This window comes from Aythya ferina, assembly GCF_964211825.1.
Source record: "Aythya ferina genome assembly, chromosome: 5".
In the NCBI taxonomy this organism is placed as follows: domain Eukaryota; kingdom Metazoa; phylum Chordata; class Aves; order Anseriformes; family Anatidae; genus Aythya; species Aythya ferina.
In genome coordinates, this window is record NC_140301.1 from 29,861,007 (window position 1) to 29,874,057 (window position 13,051).

At 35.7% G+C, this 13,051-nt stretch overlaps 1 protein-coding gene across 5 annotated transcripts in view; it reads left to right on the top strand.

Annotated features, from left to right (window-relative positions):
- Positions 1-13,051, top strand: part of SIPA1L1 (signal induced proliferation associated 1 like 1) — a 206,210-nt gene that overhangs the window by 142,901 nt on the left and 50,258 nt on the right. For all 5 annotated transcript variants that reach the window (XM_084519499.1, XM_084519498.1, XM_084519502.1 and 2 more), the window contains 2 exons: positions 3,822-3,996; positions 11,899-12,002. In XM_084519499.1, the coding sequence (XP_084375625.1) occupies positions 3,822-3,996; positions 11,899-12,002 (279 nt within the window). The remainder of the gene's footprint in view (positions 1-3,821; positions 3,997-11,898; positions 12,003-13,051) is intronic.

Consider the following 13,051-nt stretch of genomic DNA (forward strand, 5'->3'; position numbering starts at 1 on the left):
CTTACAAATATGCCCTTCAAGAACCTCAAATCTAAAAAACGTTGATTAGAAAGTCTTCCCAAGGGGGGAAAAATCTCTCAGAAACTTCTATGTAAATACATAAACTCTGAAATTATTTCTATTAGATATCTAATTAGAAAAGTAATTTAGTATAATTTGGTTCAGAAATCAGTTATGTATTTAAAAAAAAAATAAAGATGAAATTATCCTTACTTCAAGTCTTATCTGTCATTAGCAATCTGGAGTATGATATAGTATGTTTTTTATTACTATTTAAACTTTTGAAAATCATTAAGGGCAATTGATAGTTAAAAATGCACTTTCTACATCAAAGTATTTTTCTGTTTTTGTGGTAATGAAACAGTTTGACACTTCTAACAGAAAAAGATAAGCACACTCTGTACTAATTAGAAGCTGCATTTTTTATCAATTCCAAGCTAACACACAAATTTGGGTAACAGCTGTTCCACTAATTAGGTACACAGAGTGTTTATCACGTCTTCTTGCTGTGTGTGTCACACTTTCACTACAGCTTAAACAGGTGCCTGTTTGATATAGCAACTAGGAAGTTTTGTAAATTTAAGAGTTAAGACTGTGTAGTGACCTTAGCCTGACTTAGCTGTTAAATTTCACCCAATAACTCCTCCATTGAGACAAATTTGTATCTTCTAATAAAACTTATTCACCAGTTTTGATTAAGGTAGGCTGCCTTTTTGTTTTAATATTCAAATGTGGTTTTAAAGCAGTTGGTAGCTTTCATATTTATGAATTTGCACTTATTTAAATTTATTTGCTTTCAGCTTCCAGACTTGATATCTTTCTCGGCTACATCTTAAAAGTCATTTTCATGTGTTTTTTGTATGCAGTCATTAAATCATCTGTTGATCTTGTTTATGATAAACTAAACAGATTGCACTTTTCAAGTCTCTCACTGCAACATATTTTCTCTGAATTTCGTATTATTTTTGTCTGAGCTCTGTCTCTTCTAATCTTTCAATTTCTCAAGAATGTAGATATCTGAGCTGCATACAGTGTCCAGTATCAGAATGGGAATATGCTGCAAAGACAGGTGGCTCTTCTTGCCCATTGTTTTACTGGTGTTGTATGTCAAGTTGCATGTTCCTTACTTCCCCTTAGATCATTAAAGTCAATGTAACATCTGCTGTTCTGTACATACAGCCCACATTGTTCTCACCTAGCTGTTCTTTCTATTGACTTGATTAAAATGTGTTCATTTGAATGGTTCCACGGTAAAAAGCAATCCAATCATTCTGTTTCTTAGTGGCAGCTTCTTGGCTAATTACCATCTTCATCTTGAATGCAGAGTCCATGATAACTTTAGGTTTACGTCCAAATATGACTTAAAAATTTGGACATCAAGGCAGCTTTACTCCAGTAGAAGTTTATGGTGATTCCTTATTCACAAAAACACTGTGAAATGTCAGTTGGTTTTTAATATAATTCTGTATTTATAATAAAAAAAATTGCTGACTGCTTAAATGCAAGATGTGCTTTCCACTGTGTTTCACAGGGTACTAGACAAATACTGGAAGTGCACTTCTCTCCCTCATATATAAATAAGTAAATGCTTCTAGATTATTAAAATGAAGCTGCTACTTCGAAAGTTTTACCACAGCATAAATCATCCTTCAACCCCTTTTTTCATTCTAACTTTGAGTTTTACACTTTAAGGATGCTAGATTTAGCAGAACGTCGAGATGTAATGGGACCTGTTTCTTTCTCCCACTGGATCTGTTTGTTTTTTTTTGTTGTTGTTGTTTGTTTGTTTGTTTGTTTGTTGATTTGGAAATAGCAGGTTGTTGTCTTATGAAACTTTTTTTTTTTTGGAAGTTCAGCAAATCGAAAAAGGTATCATACTCTTTGTGTGGTCCTTACTTAGTTCCTCAGGTTGACATTTTCAAAGGTATAAAGGGCAGTTGTTTCATTGCTCCTGGGAGTTGAGGATCCTATTTATGTTTATGCTCTGGAAAATCTTTCCTTCCCTCAAAATTGAAACTTAATATGTGTGCTTGGTGAGAACTGTTTTCTTTGTCCTAACTTGTTCAAGTAAAATTAGTAGAACCTGTTGCAATTAGCAGAGCAGCTAAGCCATGAAACACTTCGACCCATCGTATTTCCTTCAGAGTAGACAGAGAGCACATTTGAGGACTGAGTATTGCCTGAGTAGTCCACATCAAGATTTCCCACTGATAATATGTAAAGTGCAGTTGCAGTTTTGGAAATTGACCTATAAATGTTTCTTTCATACAAAAGGGATTGACATGCTGTACTCATATTTTTACATAATAAATTTGGACATATTTGGGAGATAAAAGTTAGGTAGTTCTTGTGTCAGAAAATTAAAAAAAAAAAAAAAAAAGTTTCAGAGGGGGAAAAAGAAACATCCTAGAACTGTGACTCATTACATTTGCTTAATTACTTCAGCAGGAATAACTAAACCAGATTGGTCTTTACCTGTCTTTTCTCCCTCCCTATTTTCCTGCTGCTAATACTTTCTCTGTCACAATGCATCTTGAGTAGTAAAAGAAGAATTCAATAATAAAATTGCATTTTTCAAAATTCTGAAGTTTTATTTCTTTCTTATAATAGAACAAATTCTGAGGGCTTTTAAAATAACCCACTGTAAATATAATTAGTTAAAATTAATGAATTTTACTTGAATTGTATCTATCCACATCATCCCAGAAGGTTCCAAGACCTTGTTTTGTGACCTGTTAGATTACTTTTGAGAGAAGTCTTGGTATATTCAGATGACTTTGTTTTCAGTGCCTGTTTATGGAAAATCTATCTAGACTTCACAGTAACCTGTAATCCGGACTTGTAAATCTCTGCTAGTTTTCATAGACTTTTCTGGATTTCATTCGGATTGATCTGCTTGATATTTTTTTTAAATGGACCCTTTGCAAAAATTGACAAGTAGGAGGAAAGATTATTTACCGTGCAGTAGGTATGCACTAGACAAATTAGGCACAATCTCCAGAACACTCCTTAGCACTATGCTGGTCAGAGTTTGTGTGTGTGAAAATGTTTACAGAGATGTCAGTAAACAGCTGTTGGTGCTGCTTTTTTCCCTTTTATGTCTTCTGTTTCTGTAGTCTAGACATAAAATATGCAGATGTGGCCCTTTTTGTGTGTGTTTCAGTGGAAACAGTATGTTTTGGAGACTCACAATTGTAGTTGGATTAAGAAATTACTTACTTTCGCATGGTTAGATTCTGCCTTATTATTTAGCCGTTTTGTTACTGCATTTTTTTTAAATCAGAGAAGGCCAACTAATGTCACTGAACCATTTTAACATGGTTAATAGCTAAGCACACTAATATGTGAATAATTTTTTTCTTCTCTTCAAAATGAAGGACCATTAATGTTATCACCAGTTATAGAAATGAATGAGTGCCATGCCCTGCTTTTCCATGTGGAAGGTTTAGTATAGTAATGGCAGTATCAGCCTAAGTCAAGTTCCTGATGTTTTTCAGCCAACACTTGCAATGTAGCTCAACTTAAGGCATTCACCGTATGCAAGCTGTAATCTCTTCTTCCAGAAAGTAAAGAACATCAATGTTTGTTTCACTTTGGAAACTAATTCTATCTTCAGATTAAATATGCCATTGTCAAGGCAATCATGGTGGAAAACAATGAGAATTTTTGGAACTAGAGTAACATTTCAAATTAGACTGATGGTTGGGTATTTTTTTCTTTGTGAATTAAGGGTTTAATAAAAAATTCTCAAGTGAATTCAGTAAGTAAGCTGCTATATCACTTGGCATACATACAAGATTTTTGTATTTTTCCCTTTGCAGTTAAGTTACCAACTTAAGGTGGGTATCATGTACTGCAAAACTGGGCAAAGCACAGAAGAGGAGATGTATAACAATGAATCAGCAGGACCAGCCTTTGAAGAGTTTCTTCAGCTCTTGGGTGAACGAGTTCGGCTCAAGGGATTTGAAAAGTATCGTGCTCAGCTGGATACAAAGAGTAAGAGATTTTATATTTTTCTCTTAAGTGAACAAAATACATAATATGGTTGCAAATTGAATTTTTGCATAGAATTGCTAAAAATAGCCTCTTCGCTATGGGAAGACAGTTGCTCAATATTGGAAGCGAAAGCAGAGCAAACACTTAATTTGACCCATACCCATATGGTTTTTCAACTCTGATAATTATTGGATTTTTATACTAATTTCATATGAAATTGTCACTAAAGCTGCAACATGAAACCAGTAGACTGTGGAGCTGTTATCAGCATCTGAAACCCATTATCAGTATTTTGTAAAGAGTAATCAAAACAGTTGGTATGCAATTAATTTTTGAATAATGTGTTAATAGACTGAGTCAAAAAAAAAAAAAAAAAAGTTTTGAGAACCCGTCTTTGTAATTGCACCTTGATGAATTGATCTGTTGTTTTTATGCAATGTCTGTTGCATGTACTTTCTCCTCTAAGCAGTTTTTCCTGCTATCAAATGTATTCTTCCCTCTGTGATATTTCTTCTGATTTATGGAAATAAAACTGTATTTGACAGTTTTAATCATAAAACATTGCGACAGAAATGCACAGGAAAGATGATTTGAGGTGACAGTAACTGTGAAAGAAATGCTCGTGTTTTGGAATCGAGTTTGTGAAATACCTGTTTATCAGCTAGTGTTAGTTTATTGAATTTGTAAATCTATTTAAAAATACTCCAGGGACTTTGACCTGTCTTTCTATGGGTATTGGAAATAACCAACTCCTATGGAGATCTCTTGCTATTTTGCTCACTTGCAGCATAGGAGTTTAAATAAGGAGTTGAGACATGACAGCAGAAAACATTCATCAACTTCAGTGCAGCAAAAATTGCTTTTGGCATGGTTCTCCTATGACAAATTCAGTAACTTGCTCTGCTTTAGTGCTCCAACATTCTACCTTGTGTGCTTGGTTCTTGCAGGGATCATGTTGCCATCTCTTTATGTTGTTCTTGATCAGCCAAAGCATTACTACTCTGAGAGTTAGAAAATTTCCCATGGTTTTAAACCTAGATTAATACCCGTGTTTCACACATTTGCCATTAAGCCACCTCTTTTTGTTGCAATGCTCATGATACCCTTTGTTACCTTTACTCTTTTGAGTGCATTTACACATCGCAGTTCTCCTCTGTGCTTTTCTGATGTTAACCTTAATTAGTCAAGTTGCTTTTATTGATTTGGGAGGTGTGGATTTCCCTACTTCCCCCCACATGTGCAGTATTACCTGGTAACCTTCCTCTGCACTTGTCCCAGTTTGAATTCATTTTCTTAGTGGCTACGGTTACATATGCTATTCCAGATGAGAGTCAGACAGTTTCTTGCCTATAGTGGATATGTAATACAGTAGATTCTAGGGTTGAGTTTTCCTTTTTTGTTCCAAAAGTGTTAGTTTGCCAGTTTTAAAAATAAGCCAAGTCAAAAATCAAACGTGTATAGAAAACCAAAAGTATTATTTATTATTTCATCACTTCTGGTTTTATATTGTGACCTCCTTATTATTTTCAGTATGTGAAGTAAAATACAACCTCCCCTTCCTTTTAGTTTAATTAGTGTAAGACATCTGAAAAGAAAACAAAAAGACTGTGGACTGTTCCCAGCTTCTTTGGTGACAGTCCACAAATTGTTTTCTAGTACATGTAAATGCTGTATGATTCAGGGTTCACTCATCTGATGAGATATACCCATTAAAGCTGCAACTGCCCTAGGTACTTGAAATTCTCTCCCAAACAGTGGAATATCCCAGTAATATTTTAGTTCCTTCTTGTTGCTTCTGACTTGGGGAAGGAACCTTGTCAAGTTCTGATTTTATGTACTACAATATACAACCTGTTGGGTGGACATATATATACACACTTTGAGTTAAGAGAATCTCTCCTAGTTTTAAGACGTATTCTCTTGTGGTAAAACTTTCCTACTCCATGCTGAGAGCTTAAGTTTTTTTCCCACTTCTGAGCAGGTTTTGCACCCAATGGACTACCTGTTCTAAAAACACAAACAGTTTGCTGCTGTGATCAGAAAGGAAGGGGGATGATAAGTAAGTGGGAACTGCTGCTTTCATGAAGTGTTTCATAAGTTTTATTTCAGGCAAGATTTGCAAGTTCTCATGTGCAGGAACTCAGCAGCTGGAACTGCATGAACTCCTCAGTTTTCTGAAATCTTTAGGGTTAAGTTGTCCGCAGGATCACTGAGGAAACATGAGGACTACATAGCATGCATGAGTTCTTAACAAACATGTTTCAATACCAGCAAATGCGAACAATGGAAACAGATTTTTGTAATTCATCTTAATGGAGCTGGGTTTTCCTTTGTGCCAACATTCAAAGCACGGATTGGAAGTGGTGGAAGAAAAGATAGGTGTTTTGTGGGCGCAACACTAAGCTCTTTGCATAGCTACATCCAGGAACTGTTAATGCATTTTTTACGCAGACATAGATTATTAAGAAACATCTGCTTGGCTGAAGGTGTCCAGCCTCTACTACATATTTAGTAAAGTGATTTTGAGGTTTCCATAATTGAATGAATATTTAATTTGACATAGCATTAAGAAGCAGCAGCGTAGGGAGGAAGGAAGCACAAGATTTAGAATAGCTGCCCAATAGTGGAACAAAAGCAAAGCTTTCTTTGGCTGAAGTATTTCAGTGACAGTCTCAGAAACCTGTCTCCTTGAGAACAGTACAGAAAGCCTTGTGAGACATTCCAAACAGTGTAAGGACACCTATATGAAAATATTAAATATTAAAATATTAAATATTAAAATATTAAATATTTTTATTAATTAAATATTTTTATTAAAATATTAAATATTAAAATCAGGTTAATGCTGGGGTGTTGCTCCACTGGGAGTTCAATTCCTTGATGAGGAGCTGAAGTTGACAGTAAAAGTAGAAGTAGCTGTTTTGGGAGCTGTTGGTTCTCTCTAACGTAGGTCAGGGCTTTGCTGCCCTGCAGTCCTGACACCATGCATCCTGCTGCTCATCGTGAGGCTGCTCGAGCCTTGGCAGGCGCTGTACGCAGCTCCTAGGACTCGCAGGTGGCTGAGGAGCTGTGAGTTTCCTCCTGCTCAAGAGCAGCTGTGTGTTGAGGTGTGGGCAACCCATGTTATTGCAGACCTTTTATTTTGCTGCCTCACCAAACATCTGCATTCTCCTCTGGGGAAAAGACTGAGGGCTGATTCTCTTGCCTCTGCCTCTTGATCCTGAAAGGTTGTGGTAGGCAAAATGCTAACATCCAGAGATGACCCTAAGAGGTGAATCTACACATGGGGAATATGCAAACAGCGGACTGCATACAGGCAGGACGTATTTAATAGTTACTCTGAGTATGTAACCTGTCTTTTCTGCCCTGGCCCTGACACACAAAGCCTGTTCAGGAAGAGGCTGTGGTTTTGCTGTGACTTGGGTTTATAGGGTTTTATTTTAAATGCTATGATATATAGAGGCCCACACCTTCTCCCTTTTCCAGCTATGTGCTCTTGTGTTGCTAGAGACCGCCATTGTGAAATAGTTCTTCTGTTCTCACTATTCAGGAAGTTTTCCTGAATGAAAATTGTGCTGTACCGGCACAGCTGGTTGCAGAGATGCTCTTAAAAACAGATGTCTGTTCATTAGCGTGCAAGAAAGGTCAGAGCAATGAAGGCTACTTTGCTAGTTTCTGTACCTTTGGCAATACTTCACAAAATAGGAAAAAGCAGATGCATGATGTGAGACAGGATGGAAGACTTTCTCAGTGTGGAGAGAAGCTGATTTGTACATCTACTGTGGAAATACAAGACTTCTGTATTTTATGCAAATTTGGTAATTTCACTATAGCAAAAGGCAATTTCAGAACAGTTGTTCTTAGAAATTTTTAGAATTAGGGGCCTAATTGGTAAGTATCCGTAACTGAGCCAATTTTTAAAAGAAGGAATCTCATGCATCCTATTAACGGAAAGCCTATTTAAGTATACTGGATCCGTCAAGGGCTTTAGCTTTGGAGCTTCGCCAGTGCAACAGTGGAAAAGAACTGCTACTTTTAAAGTTTTGTTTGTGTGTTTTGAGCATTACCAGAGGGGAAGCAGTCTATCTCCTGGCAGCCTGCAGACTGTGGATAGGAAATAGAGCTTGAAAAAGTCAGCTCTCCCACGGTTGCTAGGAAGTTTTTAGGCATCACTTTAAAGTAATAAATACCACAGCAATCTTTGGAATTATAACTTCAGTCATTTGACTTTGTTTTTTCACTTGTCATACATGCTTTATTTCCCTTCCCCCTCACTCAGTAATATTTCTCAATACTTTAAATTAGTAAATGAAATCGGGTAATGCAGGGCCTGGTAACCTGACCTGTGTGTTCAGCAGAGCCACAGAGTGGTTGGTGCAGGAAATAGAGGTCATAAACTCTCTTACAACTTATATTAGTTTAAAATCCGTTTGATGAGATGAGCAGTTTAGCTACAAATGCTAAGTTTCTGGATTAGGTGTTCATATTGTATGACTTCTCGGTTAAGACATCACAGTATTAAAACAGGATAGAATATATTAAACAGATTAAGAATTTAAGGAATGTATGGACTACAAACTGATGTTCAGTTTAGAGGCTGTTAGTAAACTACAGTGTTTCAAATTAAATAATTACCTTGCACTTCTTAACTTGTGCTATTTTACATATTTTTAACCATGTGTAAGAAAGCATAGATTTATTATTGGGTCAGAGACATTCACTGGGAGGCTAATGACGAAGAAAGATCAGAAGTTCCTGGGAGTGCTTAAAAAACTGACATGGAGGGTGGAGGGAAGAGGGCATCTGAATTTCTGTGTGTTTGTATTACACAAATGTTTGTATGTTACAAAATAAAGGACTACTCAGAAAAGGTGTCTGAAAGTGACTTGGCTCATTCATTCAGACATGAATGAATGCTCGGTGTAGTCCTTGTATGTAATGGAAAGGGAGGCAGGTTTGACAGGTGCTGGCTGAAGATGGGCCAATAATCAGGAGAAACTAGGAAATAAGCCAGGGCTTTTAAACAGCAAATGTGAATTGGAGGAACATAAAGCTCTGAAGCTTTTGTTCTTGTGCTGCTTAATTGTGAGCACTGCTGCAATTTGTAGTAATGGCTGTTCTTTCTTCTGCCCAGTTGGTATAATTTTTTTTTGTTTCCCTACAATCCTTCACAAACATTTTCCTTCTAAACACTGAGATGGATTTTCTACTCTTATTGATTTTTACACAGTTTCCTAGCACACAGTTTTAAAAAGCTGCTTAGGAGCATGCTGGCCAAATCAAGTGGCTTCAGTAAGGTTCTGCTTAATAATTGGAGTAATTGAATATATCACTATGAGCGTAGCCTTCTTATTGAATTTGCAGAACCAATGCTGTTGTGGGATTTCTGTGCATCTCGAGGGAGGAAGGACAATGAAGAAAGAGCCCTCTGCAGGGCTCCATTCATGAAAGTTGGTAGTTTGGCTTACACGCATGGGTATTGTTCTAGTGTAGCATTTTCAATAATGAGTCAGAACTGCTTTATTCGGTGTTGTGTCCTGATATGCTCCCCCCTTAATATTTTTACGTGTGTTATTTATCAAAGTTTATGTACAACTGTACAAATTTGCATATGGGTTGGGGGGGGCAGTAAGGAGTTACGCTGATGTTTGGGTGACTTTCAAGTGCATCTGTCTCCTTCAGCATGCGCTGTAATGATCAGGCAGATGATGCAAGCTGCTGCGAACTGAGTGCAAGAAGAAATGATTCCACTTCAGCTGTCATGCTGTTGTAATTAGCATTAAAAAGAAAATATTCAGCAGATAGCTAGTTTTTTTTTGTAGTTGCAATGTTGAGTGTTGGAAAAGACAGCCTTTGAAACATTTTCTGAGTTTTTTGATAAGATTCTAGGAAAGCTTTTTTTCTCTTCACCTTTTACTAAATATAGATGATTTAGAAACGCAAAATCTCTCTGTAGCTCTAACGTAGAAATTTTTGCATTTAATTTTATGGATGATGTTGCAGTTTTTAACTGATACAAATGCTTCCTTTATTTTTCCAAATTTAACAGGAAAATAGAAATTTTTGTTAAAGCTTAATACTCAAAATCTAGGTAAACAATCAGTGCACTTTACTGTATTCTAAATACTTCACAAACCTCAGAGCTATCATTTCCTTAGTAACATGATCTGCCAGTAAAATATTCCAAGGTGTAGTGTTTAACAGCTTAACTTTTTTTTTTTGTTATAAATAGCTGACATTATGTAAAGTAGTGGCATGTTTATATAACTTCAGATAACCAGGATGTTTTTTTTCTATATGTAAATTAGTTATTTTTAAAATTTTATTTGAAAACTGGCTTTTTGCATTGTAGATAGCAATTATGTTTAATAGAGTGTGTTTACTGTTTTGGCTTTAAACGTATTATTTGTTAAATCAATGGAATGCTTTTCAGGGTGTGTTTTTTTTTTTTTTTTTTTTTTTTTTAAGATAGAAAAAGTAAAAATGAAAGTTCCCAATTTGTCTGTAACCAAGTGTTGTCTTCAACCAACACTTCGTAAACTTTAATTATCCCCTTCTTTTTTTTTCTTCCTAAACTTCATAATCCCAGTTTTTATCATTTTCTCTCCACATGGAAGTCTCTCCATCCACGTATAATTATTTTTGTGGCCTGTTTCTGGATCCCTTCTATTTCTTCTATAACTTTTAAAATAGGGTGGCCAGAGCCCAAACCAGGTGAGAGTACCTTTGATTAATATACCAGCATTATAGTGTCATTGTCAGCTTTTTCCACCATCATCTGTAAGCATGCAAACACCCCATTTTTGACTACTGCTTTCCATTAAGCACTGCTTTTAGTGAAGGCTATTTTTTTGAGTTATTACAGTTAATTCAGAGTCCTGGTATTTATGTTTAAAAGAACCTTCTCTGTTCTTTCCCATATTGTGCATTATATGTCCATCAGTTTCCAGTTACGCATGAGATCATGGTATGCGTTCCCAGTATCTGTCTGCCTACCTTTTCAAGTCCTTTTTGCATTCTGTGCAGTTCAGTTTCATTCTGATTAGCCTGAGATGCTGGATGGTGTCTGAAAACCGTGACATCTTGCTACTCACATGTTTTTTCCAGCATATCAATAAGCTTATGTCACACAATTTCCGAAGAATCTCTCCAAGTATCGCAATGCACTGTATTTTTGAACTGAGTTGAAAGTTGGCTGTTGGTTTGTTCTGTTGGCTTACTGCTCTACAAAAGCACTTCGCCATTTCTGGGTGACTTTTCTGAACTCTGCTGTCTCTGAGATACTGTCAGAGTTGGGTTTCTATCCTTATGCCTCCCCAAAAAATCCCCCCCCACACATACCATTTTTAGAAATGCAGCAAAGGGTGTAAAAGTAGAGATGAACTAATGGGCGAGTGACTTCCTAACTGTGCAGATCCAGACTAGCCTACCAAATGAAGCCAGATTGCCCCATTGTTTTAACACAAACTAGGAAATTTCTATTTAACTGCATCGTATGTAAATTAATACATTTACTTTGAGGAATGCTTTTTTATTATATTACATTACTCTGTATCTTAGCACTTTTATACACATGTAAATCATGTGTTTGTGGAGGTTAATACCCACCTACATTTTATAAATACAGTTTGTGCTTCTTCTCCATATGTTGGTCATTTTTCATGCTTAAATGGGCTTTTTTCAGGATATTCTGATATTCTTGCTATTCCTAGCAAATTCATCTGTGTGTCATTTTGCTTTGGCAGGTGAATAAACTCTGGGTGAGTTTTTATTTGCCTTCATGTAAGCTAGGATTGAGGATGAATAGGAGTTCTCATCTTGCCTGATGATTTTGTTGATAGTAATGAAACTTGATTTTTTAACTCCTTTTAATAATGCTTTTTTTTTTTTCTTTAATTGAAGCTGATTCAACAGGTACTCACTCTCTGTATACAACCTACAAGGACTATGAAATCATGTTCCATGTATCTACTATGTTGCCATACACTCCAAACAACAAACAACAGGTAAGGTGGACCATGTCTAACAATTAATTTTTCCTCTGTCTGAAAAGTAGTTGAACTAATGAATAATTATGACAACTTTTGTTTGTTACCAGCAAATGAAGCACTTAAAGATCAAAAGTAAAACTGGCCATCTCTGTGTCAAAAGATGAGCAAATCAGGTCATTGTAGGTACACCACAGCTATGTTTTACTACAGAGGACCATTTTCTATTTCTCTATGGATTATTTACTAAAACTTTAATTACATCGGTAGCACATTCGTATTTCATATATGAGGTCATACCTTAAGTCCAAAGGGCCATAGTGTACACAAAGTAGTTTTCTAACTTCTGCAACAATGTCAATTATACTTCAAGTATTGCATTCAGCAAACTAATGTGTGTGGAATCAGAGGTGATGAGTGGGTGGTACAGCACACTGCATAGCCATTTGAAAGAAGACGAGACAAAATCCTTTAATTTTTTATTTTATTTTTAGCATATGAAGAGCTATATAGGCTGACATGCTTTGTTACTTTGAAGCACTTGTAAAAAGAGAGAGACAAACTAAACAGGTGACTGCTTAAAAACAATAAAAAATGACATTTCTTCTGTGCTTTACTTGGACTACTGCAGTTAAGTAATATTACAGTTTCAAATTAATGGAGAGAAATAGAGACGTTTTCCTTTCAGAGAAAAAAAAAACAAAGGCCAATAAGGATCCCATGATACCTTTTATAAGAACAGATGTTAATCCAAGTGTCCTGACCAATTTACAAGTTAAATAATTACATTGTACTTATATAAATTCTCCTTCTGATACATTTGAATGAAGTTAATTATATTTTCCTTTTTAAATATTAGGCCATGTTGTTGCGTAAGGTGTGTTTCCATTTTAATCTAGAAATTGTTAGTTTTATTCTTTTACACATTATTCTTTTTAGCTTGCTTTTGTATACTAAATATTATACTATTTTATTTATCTTTACTGTAGTCTTGCACTTACTGAAAGAAGCCTATCAGAAAATTTTTATAGGCTGTTTTAAGGACAATGACAACTTTTTTCAACTTG